Below are 16,909 nucleotides of genomic sequence, written 5' to 3' on the forward strand. Positions count from 1 at the left end.
AAATGGGTTTATCGCATTTTTCGCTCTGCGCGACTGATGTGAGGATTGTAACACCCTCCATCGCCTTCGCTCTCTCTGCGCAGAGAGATAAGCGGAGACATGCGTGTTTATGTTGCGCAGGAGAGATAAGCAAGCAGGTTTTGTGGAGCGTTCAGAGAGAGGGTCCTGTTTCTGTCAATTCAGTTCATCTCTGGGTCGTTTGGCGACTGTGTGACACGGATGAAAACATGCGTTCCATTTGGACTAAGAGCAGCACGGGGGTAATTTCAGACCAACATATGGGATTTCACGCCTGGGCAACTATTGTACCTTACTGGAGACTATCTAATGGAAATGATGTCCAAAGTGGATGAACGGACAAAAAAACTAATTGAGAGCACTACCTCAAAACAGTATCAGTATCGCTCCATCTTTATCCCTGAGAGGAATTATTTATCCAAAGCTATGCAAACACAAAATTAGTCTTAAATGGCTGAACTCGAAGTATCCAAAAATCTCAGTTTTGAGAAGGGTAAGCGTTCTACTAAATTCTACTGGATTTCAATGTACGTGTAATGGTATACTAGGTGATGAGGGGCGAGGGTGTATTATCAAAATGTAGCCTATGTTTAAACCTGGACTGTCTTTTGAATGGGTTGCTCCATTCCTAAATTCTTAATTTGACTTTTGATATGCCTGTGCTTTGCTGGTTTTCTGAGGCTGTCATTGTGAGTGTGATAAATAAGCATTTGTTATGCATAGGTCTGGTGGGGAAAAAATCACTACATTGTTGTGAGTGCAACATCACAGCCCATGCTTTAATGTCTTTACTATGTAGCCAATTTGTTAAAAAAAAAAATAACGCTTTTTTTTTTGGTATGATCCTAGGAAGTTCTCAATTTGACTCATACATTCATGTTGGGAGTGTTTTTGTCTTGCCAGGAAATATGTCTTTGTAGAACAGTAGGCAATGGAACCCGAGAGCGCACGCCCACTCCTCGGGAGTGAGAGGCAGCGGATGAAGAGAGCTGTCAGTGGTGTTGAGGCCGACTGCCTTCTGTTCCCTGCAGGCTGTCTGTCTGTCGCGAGGGGGCAGAAAATCCGCTTTTTTCCCGGGCTTATCTGACAAGAGTTGCATGTGCTTTTGTTGATACAGTTAGATACACATTCATTTTGCCAATGTGAACCAAAATAAATTGTGTAGGCTAACCATTCAGCCATTTTAATCAAATTTTCTTCAGTGTTTTATTTTTAAAATGGAACACTTATGTCTGTAGGGAGAACATATTCAGGTGTAGTCTGGGACAAACATCATCCCTGGCATTTCTAACTCACTGGCCCTTTTCCCCCCTCCCTTACGGCCCCCACCCACATAAACCTAAATTAAACTGGCCCTTTCCCCCCTCCCTTAAGGCCCCCACCCACATAAACCTAAATTAGACTGACCCTTTCCCCCCTCCCTTATGGCCCCCACACACATAAACCTAAATTAGACTGGCCCTTTCCCCCCTCCCTTAAGGCCCCCACCCACATAAACCTAAATTAGACTGGCCCTTTCCCCCCTCCCTTAGGGGCCCCCACACACATAAACCTAAATTAGACTGGCCCTTTCCCCCCTCCCTTATGGCCCCCACACACATAAACCTAAATTAAACTGTCCCTTTCCCCCCTCCCTTAAGGCCCCCACCCACATAAACCTAAATTAGACTGGCCCTTTCCCCCCTCCCTTATGGCCCCCACCCACATAAACCTAAATTAGACTGGCCCTTTCCCCCCTCCCTTACGGCCCCCACCCACACAAACCTAAATTAGACTGGTCCACTGGCCAAAATATTGACCAGTCCGCCCATAAACATAAATTAGTTTAAAAGGGCTCAAAACATTAATCTGCCTAATAATGTAACCCTCTCTAGCCAGATTAGATTAATCTGCCTAATAATGTAACCCTCTCTAGCCAGGGGAGATTCATCTGCCTAATAATGTAACCCTCTCTAGCTAGGGGAGATTCATCTGCCTAATAATGTAACCCTCTCTAGCCAGGGGAGATTCATCTGCCTAATAATGTAACCCTCTCTAGCCAGATTAGATTAATCTGACTAATAATGTAACCCTCTCTAGCCAGAGGAGATTCATCTGCCTAATAATGTAACCCTCTCTAGCCAGGGGAGATTCATCTGCCTAATAATGTAACCCTCTCTAGCCAGAGGAGATTCATCTGCCTAATGATGTAACCTTCTCTAGCCAGAGGAGATTCATCTGCCTAATGATGTAACCCTCTCTAGCCAGAGGAGATTCATCTGCCTAATGATGTAACCTTCTCTAGCCAGAGGAGATTAATCTGATGAACAATGTAACCCTCACTAGCCAGAGGAGATTAATCTGCCTAATACTGTAACCCTCTCTAGCCAGAGGAGATTCATCTGCCTAATAATGTAACCCTCTCTAGCCAGAGGAGATGAATCTGCCTAATAATGTAACCCTCTCTAGCCAGAGGAGATGAATCTGCCTATGCTAGCCTAGGCCTGTGATGCTAGCCTAGGCCTGTAGGCTATAGTGTGTGATGCTAGGCTAGCCCTATAGGCTATAGTGTGTGATGATAGCCTAGCCCTTTAGGCAATAGTGTGTGATGCTAGCCTAGCCCTATAGGCTATAGTATATGATGCTAGCCTAGCCCTTTAGGCTACAGTGTGTGATGCTAGCCTAGGCCTGTAGGCTATAGTGTGTGATGCTAGGCTAGCCCTATAGGCTATAGTGTGTGATGCTAGCCTAGCCCTATAGGCTATAGTGTGTGATGCTAGCCTAGCCCTTTAGGCTATAGTGTGTGATGCTAGTCTAGGCCTGTAGGCTATAGTGTGTGATGCTAGGCTAGCCCTATGGGCTATAGTGTGTGATGCTAGCCTAGCCCTATAGGCTATAGTATATGATGCTAGCCTAGCCCTTTAGGCTATAGTGTGTGATGCTAGTCTAGGCCTGTAGGCTATAGTGTGTGATGCTAGGCTAGCCCTATGGGCTATAGTGTGTGATGCTAGCCTAGCCCTATAGGCTATAGTGTGTGATGCTAGCCTAGGCCTGTAGGCTATAGTGTGTGATGCTAGGCTAGCCCTATGGGCTATAGTGTGTGATGCTAGCCTAGCCCTATAGGCTATAGTGTGTGATGCTAGCCTAGGCCTGTAGGCTATAGTGTGTGATGCTAGGCTAGCCCTATGGGCTATAGTGTGTGATGCTAGCCTATCTCTAAAGGCTATAGTATATGATGCTAGCCTAGGCCTGTAGGCTATAGTGTGTGATGCTAGTGTAACAGTATAAGTTTAGACCGTCCCCTCGCCCATACCCGGGCGCGAACCAGGGACCTTCTGCACACATCAACAGTCACCCTCGAAGCATCGTTACCCATCGCTCCACAAAAGCCGCGGCCCTTGCAGAGCAAGGGGAACAACTACTTCAAGGTCTCAGAGCAAGTGACGTCACTGATTGAAACGCTATTTAGCGCACACCGCTAACTAAGCTAGCCGTTTCACATCCGTTACACTAGCCTAGCCCTATAGGCTATAGTGTGTGATGTTAGCCTAGGCCTGTAGGCTATAGTGGGTGATGCTAGCCTAGCCCTATAGGCTATAGTGGGTGATGCTAGCCTAGGCCTGTACGCTATGGTGTGTGATGCTAGCCTAGCCCTGTACGCTATAGTCTGTGATGCTAGCGTAGGCCTGTAGGCTATAGTGGGGGATGCTAGCCTAGCACTATAGGCTATAGTATCTGATGCTAGCCTAGGCCTGTAGGCTATAGTGGGTGATGCTAGCCTAGCCCTATAGGCTATAGTATCTAATGCTAGCCTAGGCCTGTAGGCTATAGTGGGTGATACTAGCCTAGCCTTATAGGCTATAGTGGGTGATGCTATAGTGGGTGATGTTAGCCTAGGCCTGTAGGCTACAGTGGGTGATACTAGCCTAGTCCTGTAGGCTATAGTGGGTGATGCTAGCCTAGGCCTGTAGGCTATAGTGGGTGATGCTAGCCTAGTCCTGTAGGCTATAGTGGGTGATGCTAGCCTAGCCCTATGTTTTCTAACCCATAGTGATATACGGTATACTCCCATACTGTATACTGAGCTACAGACAGAAACACAAAGGGGACGTGTTCTATAGCTGCTGTTATGTGGTGAGTGGGTGTCCATGCCCCAGATTGGTAGCCCTTGCCTGCAGTCAAAGGACCACATCGCCTTCTATTGGCCTCATGGGTGGAATGGTTGTAAATATTTTACATAATTAATCGTAATTAATAAACCTATAAAAAATTAATTAAACTTAAGAAAATCCGGTGTTTCTCTTTCAAACGGTGTTGTTATATTTCAGTCTTCTGTGATGTGTATAAAATGTAGTATTGGGATGCAAACTCAAAATATAATACTAATGTAATGTAAAATGTTTTAACTCGATATCTGACATGGTACAGGTGCCTTCTTTTTTTAAGCCCATAACCATGTGTGTGGGATGGATTCTTGTGTTTATACTTTTGCTTCAAAGTAGATTTGTTTAAGACTACTAAGGAACACTCCTGAAAGATCCTGCAAAAAATATCCTCTGTGTTCAACATAAACACCAATTAAAAGGAAACAATTCCCGAACCTTCCATAACAAAGCCATCACCTACAGAGAGATGAACCTGGAGAAGAGTCCCCTAAGCAAGCTGTTCCTGGGGCTCTGTTCACAAACACAAACACACCCCACAGATCCCCAGGACAGCAACACAATTAGACCCAAATAACACAGAGAGTTCACAGTGGCAGAATACCTGATCAATGTGACTGACCCAAAATGTCTAGTCTCAGTGAGAATAGTCTTGCTATTGAGAAAAGCCACCGAAGGCAGACCTGGCTGTCAAGAGAAGACAGACTATGTGACACTGATCACAAAATGAGGTGGAAACTGAGCTGCATTAGAGACACATATTTCCCTCAGATTACACAGACCCACAAAGAATTCGAAAAACAAACGCAATTTTGATAAACTCCCATATCTACTGAGTGAAATACCACAGTGTGCCATCACAGCAGCAAGATTTGTGACCTGCTGCCACAAGAAAAGGGCAACCAGTGAAGAACAAACAACATTGTAAATACAACCCATATTTATGTTTATTTATTTTCCCTTTTGTACTTTAACTATTTGTACATCATTACAACACTGTATATATATATAATATGACATTTTGGAACTTTTGTGAGTGTAATGTGTAATTATCTACTTCACTTGTTTTGGCAATGTAAACATATGTTTCCCATGCCAATAAAGCCCTTAAATTGAAATAGAAAATTGAACAGAGAGAGAGAGGGAGGGAGAGAGAGAGAGAGAGAGAGAGAGAGGGAGAGAGAGAGAGGGAGAGAGAAGGCGAGAGAGAGAGAGAGAGAGAGAGAGGGAGAGAGAAGGCGAGAGAGAGAGAGAGAGAGGGGGAGAGAGAGATCTGCAGGTCATTCTATTTCTAAGTGTGTGTATGAGAGTGGCACACTGTTGCTAATTGCTTTTTCATGTCAAATTAGTTTCTATTCCTGCCTTTCCTCTCCTGATGATGATGATGGTGATGATGATGAAGAATCTCAGCATGCTCTCTCTCTCTTTCAATCGCTGTCACGTTCTGACCATAGTTCTTTTGTGTTTTCCTTGTTTGTCAGGACTTGAGCTGGGTGGGCATTCTATGTTGTGTGTCTAGTTTGTCCGTTTCTATGTATGTCCTGATATGGTTCTCAATCAGAGGCAGGTGTTAGTCATTGTCTCTGATTGGGAACCATATTTAGGTAACTTGTTTTGTGTTGGGTTTTGTGGGTGGTTGTTTCCTGTCTTTGTGTTCTCTGCACCAGATAGGACTGTTTTGGGTTTTTGCCACGTTTTTTGTAATTGTGTTCATGTTTAGTTTCTCATATTAAAAACCATGAACTCTAACCACGCTGCATTTTGGTCCTCCTCTCCTTCGACGGAAGAAAACCATTACAATCGCTGTCTCCATCTCTCTTTTCATCTCTTCCATCTCTGTCCCTCTATCTCTCTCTATCTCTCTTTCCATCTCTCTCTATCTCTCTTTCCATCTCTCTCTCTCTCTTTCCATCTCTCTCTATCTCTCTTTCCATCTCTGTCCCTCTATCTCTCTTTCCATCTCTTTCCATCTCTGTCCCTCTCTCTCTTTCCATCTCTGTCCCTCTATCTCTCTTTCCATCTCTGTCCCTCTATATCTCTTTCCATCTCTGTCCCTCTCTGTCCCTCTATCTCTCTTTCCATCTCTGTCCCTCTATCTCTCTTTCCATCTCTGTCCCTCTATCTCTCTTTCCATCTCTGTCTCTATCTCTCTTTCCATCTCTGTCTCTATCTCTCTTTCCATCTCTCTCTATCTCTCTTTCCATCTCTGTCCCTCTCTCTCTTTCCATCTCTGTCCCTCTCTCTCTTTCCATCTCTATCTCTTCATCTCTTTCTCTCTATCTCTCTTTCCATCTCTGTCTCTCTATCTCTCTTTCCATCTCTCTCTCTCTCTCTTTTCATCTGTCTCTCTCTCTCTCTTTCCATCTCTCTCTATCTCTCTTTCCATCTCTGTCTCTCTATCTCTCTTTTCATCTCTGTCTCTCTATCTCTCTTTCCATCTCTCTCTATCTCTCTTTCCATCTCTGTCTCTCTCTCTCTTTTCATCTGTCTCTCTCTCTCTCTTTTCATCTGTCTCTCTATCTCTCTTTCCATCTCTCTCTATCTCTCTTTCCATCTCTGTCTCTCTCTCTCTTTTCATCTCTGTCTCTCTATCTCTCTTTCCATCTCTCTCTATCTCTCTTTCCATCTCTGTCCCTCTATCTCTCTTTCCATCTCTGTCCCTCTCTCTCTTTCCATCTCTGTCCCTCTATCTCTCTTTCCATCTCTGTCTCTCTATCTCTCTTTCCATCTCTGTCCCTCTCTCTCTTTCCATCTCTGTCCCTCTATCTCTCTTTCCATCTCTGTCCCTCTCTCTCTTTCCATCTCTGTCCCTCTCTCTCTTTCCATCTCTGTCCCTCTATCTCTCTTTCCATCTCTGTCTCTCTATCTCTCTTTCCATCTCTGTGTCTCTATCTCTCTTTTCATCTCTGTCTCTCTATCTCTCTTTCCATCTCTCTCTCTCTCTTTCCATCTCTCTCTCTCGCTTTCCATCTCTGTCCCTCTATCTCTCTTTCCATCTCTGTCCCTCTTTCTCTCTTTCCATCTCTCTCTATCTCTCTTTCCATCTCTCTCTATCTCTCTTTCCATCTCTCTCTATCGCTCTTTCCATCTCTCTTTCCATCTCTGTCCCTCTATCTCTCTTTCCATCTCTATCTCTCTTTCCATCTCTCTCTATCTCTCTTTCCATCTCTGTCTCTATCTCTCTCGATCTATCTATATCTACATCTCTGTCTCTTTATCTATATCTATCTCTCTATCTCTCTCTATATATCTGTCTCTGCGCTATCTCTCAATATATCTGCAATGTCCTGACCTTAGTTCCTTTGTTTTGTCTTTGTTTATATGGTCAAGGCGTGAGTTGGGGTGGGCAGTTTATATTTGTTTTTCTATATGTGGTTTCTGTGTTCGGCCTAGTATGGTTCTCAGTCAGAGGCAGGTGTTGTTAGTTGTCTCTGATTGAGAATCATACTTAGGTAGCCTGGTTGTCTCTGATTGAGAATCATACTTAGGTAGCCTGGTTGTCTCTGATTGAGAATCATACTTAGGTAGCCTGGTTGTCACTGATTGAGAATCATACTTAGGTAGCCTGGTTGTCTCTGATTGAGAATCATACTTAGGTAGCCTGGTTGTCTCTGATTGAGAATCATACTTAGGTAGCCTGGTTGTCTCTGATTGAGAATCATACTTAGGTAGCCTGGTTGTCTCTGATTGAGAATCATACTTAGGTAGCCTGGTTGTCTCTGATTGAGAATCATACTTAGGTAGCCTGGTTGTCTCTGATTGAGAATCATACTTAGGTAGCCTGGTTGTCACTGATTGAGAATCATACTTAGGTAGCCTGGTTGTCTCTGATTGAGAATCATACTTAGGTAGCCTGGTTGTCTCTGATTGAGAATCATACTTAGGTAGCCTGGTTGTCTCTGATTGAGAATCATACTTAGGTAGCCTGGTTGTCTCTGATTGAGAATCATACTTAGGTTGCCTGGTTGTCTCTGATTGAGAATCATACTTAGGTAGCCTGGTTGTCTCTGATTGAGAATCATACTTAGGTAGCCTGGTTGTCTCTGATTGAGAATCATACTTAGGTAGCCTGGTTGTCAGCCTGGTTGTCTCTGATTGAGAATCATACTTAGGTAGCCTGGTTGTCTCTGATTGAGAATCATACTTAGGTTGCCTGGTTGTCTCTGATTGAGAATCATACTTAGGTAGCCTGGTTGTCTCTGATTGAGAATCATACTTAGGTAGCCTGGTTGTCTCTGATTGAGAATCATACTTAGGTAGCCTGGTTGTCTCTGATTGAGAATCATACTTAGGTAGCCTGGTTGTCTCTGATTGAGAATCATACTTAGGTAGCCTGGTTGTCTCTGATTGAGAATCATACTTAGGTAGCCTGGTTGTCTCTGATTGAGAATCATACTTAGGTAGCCTGGTTGTCTCTGATTGAGAATCATACTTAGGTAGCCTGGTTGTCTCTGATTGAGAATCATACTTAGGTAGCCTGGTTGTCTCTGATTGAGAATCATACTTAGGTAGCCTGGTTGTCTCTGATTGAGAATCATACTTAGGTAGCCTAGTTGTCTCTGATTGAGAATCATACTTAGGTAGCCTGGGTTTCACTTCTGGTTTGTTTTCCGTGTGAGTGTTTGGTCCACACGGTCCTGTTTCGGTTTTCCTTCGTTCACTTTATTGGTTTGTATTTCAGTGTTCAGTTCGTTTCATTAAATATTACAGAACACTTTGGTCCGATCCTTCTTCCACCTCTGAATGCCGTTACAATATATCTCTCTGTGTCTCTGTCTCTCCATCTCTCGCTATCTTTCTATATCCCTCTCTCTTTCTATCCATCTCTCTCAATCTGTCTATATTCAATTCAAGGGGCTTTATTGGCAATGGGAAACATATTTTTACATTGCCGAAGATCAACAGTTGCACACAGAAGATTCAAAAGAATAAAGACAGTACGAATGTCATATGTTTTTATACAGTGTTGTAATGATGTACAAATGGTTAAAGTACAAAAGGGAAAATAAATAAGCATAAATATGGGTTGTATTTACAATGGTGTTTGTTCTTCACTGGTTTACCTTTTGTTGTGGCAGCAGGTCACAAATCTTGCTGCAGTGATGGCACACTGTGCTATTTCACCCAGTAGATATGGGAGTTTACCAAAATCGGGTTTCTATATCTCTCTCTCTCTATTGCTCTCTGTCTCTCTCTTTCCATCTCTGTCCCTTTCACCCTTCGCCAGCTGAGCTGACATCCTCATACCCTCTGTCATTCTCCTCTTTTCTCTTTATCTCTTTTTTAAAGCCACTCCTGCATTGTCTTGGCTGTGTGCTTAGGGCTGTTGTCCTGTTGGAAGGTGAACCTTCGCCCCAGGCTGAGGTCCTGAGAGATCTGGAGGATTGTGCCCGGTTTCCTCCAGGCGTGACACTTGGCATTTTGGCCAAGCAGTTTAATTTTGGTTTCATCAGACCAGGGAATCTTGTTTCTCAAGGTCTAAGAGTCTTTAGGTACCTTTTTTAGCAAACTCCAAGTAGGCTGTCATGTGCATTTTACTGAGGAGTGGCTTCCTTCTGGCCACTCTACCATAATTACCTGATTGGTAGAGTGCTGCAGAGAAGGTTGTCATGCTGGAAGGTTATCCCATCTCCACAGATGAACTCTAGAGCTCTGTCAGAGTGACCATCGAGTTCTTGGTCACTTCCCTGACCACGGCCCTTCTCCCTCGATTGCTCAGTTTGGCCGGGCGACCAGCTCTAGGAAGAGTCTTGGTGGTTCCAAACTTCTTCCATTTAATACTGTTGGAGGCCACTGTGTTCTTGGGTGCCTTTAATACTGATGGAGGCCACTATGTTCTTGGGGACCTTTAATACTTATGGAGGCCAATGTGTTCTTGGGGACCTTCAATACTGATGGAGGCCACTGTGTTCTTGGGGACCTTCAATACTGATGGAGGCCACTGTGTTCTTGGGGACCTTTAATACTGATGGAGGCCACTGTGTTCTTGGGGACCTTCAATACTGATGGAGGCCAGTGTTCTTGGGGACCTTTAATACTGATGGAGGCCACTGTGTTCTTGGGGACCTTCAATACTGATGGAGGCCACTGTGTTCTTGGGGACCTTCAATACTGATGGAGGCCACTGTGTTCTTGGGGACCTTCAATACTGATGGAGGCCACTGTGTTCTTGGGGACCTTTAATACTGATGGAGGCCACTGTGTTCTTGGGGACCTTCAATACTGTTGGAGGCCACTGTGTTCTTGGGGACCTTCAATACTGATGGAGGCCACTGTGTTCTTGGGGACCTTCAATACTGATGGAGGCCACTGTGTTCTTGGAGACCTTCAATACTGATGGAGGCCACTGTGTTCTTGGGGACCTTCAATGCTTATGTTACTTTTCCCCAGATCTGTGCCTCAACACAATCCTGTCTCGGAGCTCTACGGACAATTCCTTCAACCTCACAACTTGGTTTTTGCTCTGACATCCACGGTCAACTTTGGGACCTTATATAGACAGGTGTGTGCCTTTCCAAATCATGTCCAATCAATTGAAAATACCACAAGTGGACTCCAATCAAGTTGTAGAAACATCTTCAAAGATGATCAATGGAAACAGGATCCACCTGAGCTCAATTTTGAGTCTCATTGTAACGGTTTTCTTGCGGTGATGGAGAGTCGGACCCAAAATGCAGCGTGGTATTCTTGAAACATGTTTAATGACGAAGAAAAAACGAACAATACAAAAACAACAAACGTAACGTGAAAATCTAAACAGTCCTATCTGGTGACAACAAACACAGAGACAGGAACAATCACCCACGAAACACTCAAAGAATATGGCTGCCTAAATATGGTTCCCAATCAGAGACAACGATAAACACCTGCCTCTGATTGAGAACCACTCCAGACAGCCATAGACTTTGCTAGAAAACCCCACTAAACCACAAAACCAATACCTACTAAAACCCCAAGACAAAACACACCACATAAATAAACCCATGTCACACCCTGGCCTGACCAAATTAATAAAGAAAACACAAAATACTAAGACCAGGGCGTGACACTCATAGCCAAGGGTCTGAATACTTATGTAAATTCAGTATTTCTGTTTTGTATTTTTAATAAATTAGCAACATAAAAAAAAAACTGTTTTAGCTTTGTCCTTATGGCGTATTGAGTGTAGATTGATGAGGAGAAATACAAATGTAATCCATTTTAGAATAAGGCTGTAATGCAATTTTTTTTTGTAAAAGTCAAGGGGTCTGAATACTTTCCAGAGGCACTGTATGCATATGGGTTTTGTGTTTGTGTGTTTTCATGCATTTTTCGCTGGCCGTGTGTGTATCTTCGTTTAAGCTACCCAGTGGTTCTACCTTCAACCAAATGGGTTCTACCTGGAACTAAAAGGATTCTACACGGAACCCCAAAGGGTTCTACCTGGAACCAAAAGGGTTCTACCTCGTACAAAAAAGAGAGAGAGAGAGAGTTCGGTGGTCTGTAGTGTGATATTTTAGAGATTTTCAGTCTGATCTTTGACTGTGATGATGGTAAGAGAAGAACATCTATGTTTCTAGGTTGTAAAACCTAGGGTCAGACGCAATATGCTCCATATATGGTTGTCGTTTCACCAATTTCAACCCTCATCATGTGGAGTGGAAAGAACATGCGTCGCGTCACATTAGTCACACACTCTTAGAAGAATGGGTTCCAAAAGGGTTCTTCAGGTGTCCACATAGGAGAACCCAGTTTGGTTCCAGGTAAAACCGTTTTGTGTTCTGTGTACAACCCTCTGTGGAAAGGATTCTCCATTGAACCCCAAAGGGTTCTACCTGGAACCAAAATTATTCTTTGTGGAACCCCTCTACCTGGAACCAAAAGGGTCCTTACCTGGAACCAAAATGATTCTACATGGAACCCCTAGATATAAACTTATTTTGTGGCAGACCACAGCTTATAGTGTACTACACTTTTCGTGTGATATAATACAATATCTACCTGTCTGCCTGTCTGTCTGTCTGTCTGTCTGTCTGTCTGTCTGTCTGTCTGTCTGTCTGTCTGTCTGTCTGTCTGTCTGTCTGTCTGCCTGTCTGTCTGTCTGTCTGCCTGTCTGTCTGTCTGTCTGTCTGTCTGTCTGTCTGTCTGTCTGTCTATCTGCCTGTCTGTCTGTCTGTCTGTCTGTCTGTCTGTCTGTCTGTCTGTCTGTCTGTCTGTCTATCTGCCTGTCTGTCTGCCTGTCTGTCTGTCTGTCTGCCTGTCTGTCTGCCTGTCTGTCTGCCTGCCTGCCTGTCTGCCTGTCTGCCTGTCTGTCTGTGTGTGTGTGAGATCTAGCTTTTTTACACATGAATTACTATCAATGTAAAACAGGACAAACATCAACAGAAATACAGACAGTACAACACCGTTCAGCTAATGGTCAGATGACAGTGACAGCTTGTCCCTGCACATCAACTTAGGACTGGAATAACAAACATTAAAGTAGTCAACCATATCCATCAGAAGCAGCATCCTTCAGTCATGGAATGAACCATACATTCATGTAGCTTACAGTCAGCTATTCACACTAAATGTAAATATGAACTTTCAGTGATCCTAAATATCCCCAATTACACCTATGTCTCGGTAGGCTACACTTCAAGTCATCACTTCAGGGCTGTTTAGTATATTATAGAAATAGGGAAATCCTTCAGCTCAAACCCTCCTATTGAATCACAAGCATTACACCGGTGTTGTACCGGTGTTGTACCGGTGTTGTAACGGTGTTGTATCGGTGTTGTACGGGTGTTATATCGGTGTTGTCTTGGTGTTGTATCGGTGTTGTACGGGTGTTGTATCGGTGTTGTCTCGGTGTTGTATCGGTGTTGTACCGGTGTTGTATCGGTGTTGTACCGGTGTTGTACCGGTGTTGTACTGGTGTTGTACCGGTGTTGTACTGGTGTCGTACCGGTGTTGTACCGGTGTTGTACCGGTGTTGTACTGGTGTCGTACCGGTGTTGTACCGGTGTCGTATCGGTGTCGTACCGGTGTTGTATCGGTGTTGTACCGGTGTTGTACGGGTGTTGTATCGGTGTTGCATCGGTGTTGCACCGGTGTTGTACCGGTGTTGTACTGGTGTTGTATCGGTGTTGTACCGGTGTTGTACGGGTGTTGTATCGGTGTTGCATCGGTGTTGCACCGGTGTCGTACCGGTGTTGTACCGGTGTCGTATCGGTGTCGTATCGGTGTCGTACCGGTGTTGCATCGGTGTTGTACCGGTGTTGTACCGGTGTCGTATCGGTGTCGTATCGGTGTCGTACCGGTGTTGCATCGGTGTTATACCGGTGTTGTACCGGTGTCGTATCGGTGTCGTATCGGTGTCGTACCGGTGTTGTATCGGTGTTGTACCGGTGTCGTACCGGTGTTGTATCGGTGTTGTACCGGTGTCGTATCGGTGTTGTACCGGTGTTGTACCGGTGTTGCATCGGTGTTGTACCGGTGTCGTACCGGTGTTGAATCGGTGTTGTACCGGTGTTGTACGGGTGTTGTATCGGTGTTGTACCGGTGTCGTATCGGTGTCGTATCGGTGTCGTATCGGTGTCGTATCGGTGTCGTACCGGTGTTGTATCGGTGTTGTACCGGTGTTGTATCGGTGTCGTATCGGTGTCGTACCGGTGTTGTATCGGTGTTGTACCGGTGTCGTACCGGTGTTGTATCGGTGTTGTACCGGTGTCGTATCGGTGTTGTACCGGTGTTGTACCGGTGTTGCATCGGTGTTGTACCGGTGTCGTACCGGTGTTGAATCGGTGTTGTACCGGTGTGGTATCGGTGTTGTATCGGTGTTGTACCGGTGTGGTATCGGTGTTGTATCGGTGTTGTACCGGTGTCGTACCGGTGTTGAATCGGTGTTGTACCGGTGTGGTATCGGTGTTGAATCGGTGTTGTACCGGTGTCGTACCGGTGTTGTATCGGTGTTGTACCGGTGTGGTATCGGTTGTACCGGGACACGGTGTCCTTTGCTCCCGCTTGCAAAGCAACGACGGAAGCCGTTACCTGGTAGCCAATATCAGGGTGACAGTCACAGTGAGCACACGCATACAAGCAACAGTACACCCATCATCAGTACTTTTAATACAAAATAAATAATAGTCAGATTTATAATTGAAACTTTACAATTATTTGTGTAAAACTAATAGTGAAATACGACTCAGACTCATCCCCTGGCTTCGATACAGAAGACCGAACTCTCGCGGTATGGTAGTTACGTGGTAAGAAACGGAAGAATAAAAAACACAGCTCAATCAAAACCATTTAATCTATAGCAGAGAGCTTTTGACACGCCCACTCCATTCATTTTGACACACCCACTCCTTTCGACACACCCACTACTTTCCTTTTGACACACCCACTCCTTTCGACACACTCACTACTTCCCACACATCCACTTCTTTCCTTTTGACACATACTCCGGTCGCCATATTGGGTTGCAGCTACCCCCTTCTCCTCCTGTACCATACCTGTACCAGTATACGGTATTACAGGCAGTGCACACAATGGGCGCTGTTTCTTCCCAAACATTAGAACATAGATATAAAATACGCTAATAAAGTATTAGCGAATTCCCATAGTGAACGCTAGCCAAATGCTAACAAGTGCACCCGAACATTAACTAAATGCAAGGACAGTCAACCCAGCTCATAGAGTTATACAAAAGGCTATTGTCTCTGCTGTAACCAAGAAGCTTGATATTGCAAGTTAGCCACCTAACGTGCTGCTCATCAGTGGATATATCAAGTGTTGTTCAACAGTGGATTATCAGTTTGCTCCAAATGCCGTTTGTAAACAAGCGCACCATGTAACTGGCTCAATTAAACATTTTTGTGAAGAAAATGAATGGAATGGTATTGAAAATCAATCCGTCGGTATTCAGAATAGCCCGGTATAGATAGGGCTTAGTCACCACTTTCTGGCCATGCTAGAGAGGATAGTATAGATAGGGCTTAGTCACCACTGTCTGGCCATGCTACAGAGGATAGTAGAGATAGGGCTTAGTCACCACTGTCTGGCCATGCTAGAGAGGATAGTATAGATAGGGTTTAGTCACCACTGTCTGGCCATGCTAGAGAGGATGGTATAGATAGGGCTTAGTCACCACTGTCTGGCCATGCTAGAGAGGATGGTAGAGACAGGGCTTAGTCACCACTGTCTGGCCATGCTAGAGAGGATAGTAGAGATAGGGCTTAGTCACCACTGTCTGGCCATGCTAGAGAGGATAGTATAGATAGGGCTTAGTCACCACTGTCTGGCCATGCTAGAGAGGATAGTATAGATAGGGCTTAGTCACTACTGTCTGGCCATGCTAGAGAGGATGGTAGAGACAGGGCTTAGTCACCACTGTCTGGCCATGCTAGAGAGGATGGTATAGATAGGGCTTAGTCACCACTGTCTGGCCATGCTAGAGAGGATGGTATAGATAGGGCTTAGTCACTACTGTCTGGCAATGCTAGAGAGGATAGTATAGATAGGGCTTAGTCACTACTGTCTGGCCATGCTAGAGAGGATAGTATAGATAGGGCTTATTCACCACTGTCTGGCCATGCTAGAGAGGAGAGTATAGATAGGGCTTAGTCACCACTGTCTGGCCATGCTAGAGAGGATAGTATAGATAGGGCTTAGTCACCACTGTCTGGCCATGCTAGAGAGGATAGTATAGATAGGGCTTAGTCACTACTGTCTGGCCATGCTAGAGAGGATAGTATAGATAGGGCTTAGTCACCACTGTCTGGCCATGCTAGAGAGGGAGAGTATAGATAGGGCTTAGTCACCACTGTCTGGCCATGCTAGAGAGGATAGTATAGAGAGGGCTTAGTCACTACTGTCTGGCCATGCTAGAGAGGATAGTATAGATAGGGTTTAGTCACCACTGTCTGGCCATGCTAGAGAGGATAGTATAGATAGGGCTTAGGCACTACTGTCTGGCCATGCTAGAGAGGATAGTATAGATAGGGCTTAGTCACCACTGTCTGGCCATGCTAGAGAGGATAGTATAGATAGGGCTTAGTCACCACTGTCTGGCCATGCTAGAGAGGATAGTATAGATAGGGCTTAGTCACTACTTTCTGGCCATGCTAGAGAGGAGAGTATAGATAGGGCTTAGTCACTACTGTCTGGCCATGCTAGAGAGGATAGTATAGATAGGGCTTAGTCACCACTGTCTGGCCATGCTAGAGAGGATGGTATAGATAGGGCTTAGTCACCACTGTCTGGCCATGCTAGAGAGGATAGTATAGATAGGGCTTAGTCACTACTGTCTGGCCATGCTAGAGAGGACAGTATAGATAGGGCTTAGTCACTACTGTCTGACCATGCTAGAGAGGATAGTATAGATAGGGCTTAGTCACCACTGTCTGGCCATGCTAGAGAGGATAGTATAGATAGGGCTTAGTCACTACTGTCTGGCCATGCTAGAGAGGACAGTATAGATAGGGCTTAATCACTACTGTCTGGCCATGCTAGAGAGGATAGTATAGATAGGGCTTAGTCACTACTGTCTGGCCATGCTAGAGAGGATAGTATAGATAGGGCTTAGTCACCACTGTCTGGCCATGCTAGAGAGGATAGTATAGATAGGGCTTAGTCACCACTGTCTGGCCATGCTAGAGAGGATAGTATAGATAGGGCTTAGTCACTACTGTCTGGCCATGCTAGAGAGGATGGTATAGATAGGGCTTAGTCACCACTGTCTGGCCATGCTAGAGAGGATAGTATAGATAGGGCTTAGGCACTACTGT

General features: G+C 44.8%; 1 protein-coding gene across 5 annotated transcripts in view; it reads left to right on the forward strand.

Annotated features, from left to right (window-relative positions):
• LOC110503217 (1-phosphatidylinositol 4,5-bisphosphate phosphodiesterase eta-1-like) overlaps nt 1–16,909 on the forward strand; it is a 136,528-nt gene that overhangs the window by 25,490 nt on the left and 94,129 nt on the right. Inside the window, exon 1 of one of the 5 annotated variants that reach the window (XM_036961457.1) lies at nt 64–511. The exons of the other annotated variants lie outside the window; for them this stretch is intronic. Coding sequence (XP_036817352.1) covers nt 469–511 — 43 coding nt within the window. The 5' untranslated portion in view covers nt 64–468. Of the gene's footprint in view, nt 1–63; nt 512–16,909 lie in introns of those variants that run through there. 5 annotated transcript variants of the gene reach the window in all.

This window comes from Oncorhynchus mykiss, chromosome 24, assembly GCF_013265735.2.
Source record: "Oncorhynchus mykiss isolate Arlee chromosome 24, USDA_OmykA_1.1, whole genome shotgun sequence".
Classification (NCBI taxonomy): domain Eukaryota; kingdom Metazoa; phylum Chordata; class Actinopteri; order Salmoniformes; family Salmonidae; genus Oncorhynchus; species Oncorhynchus mykiss.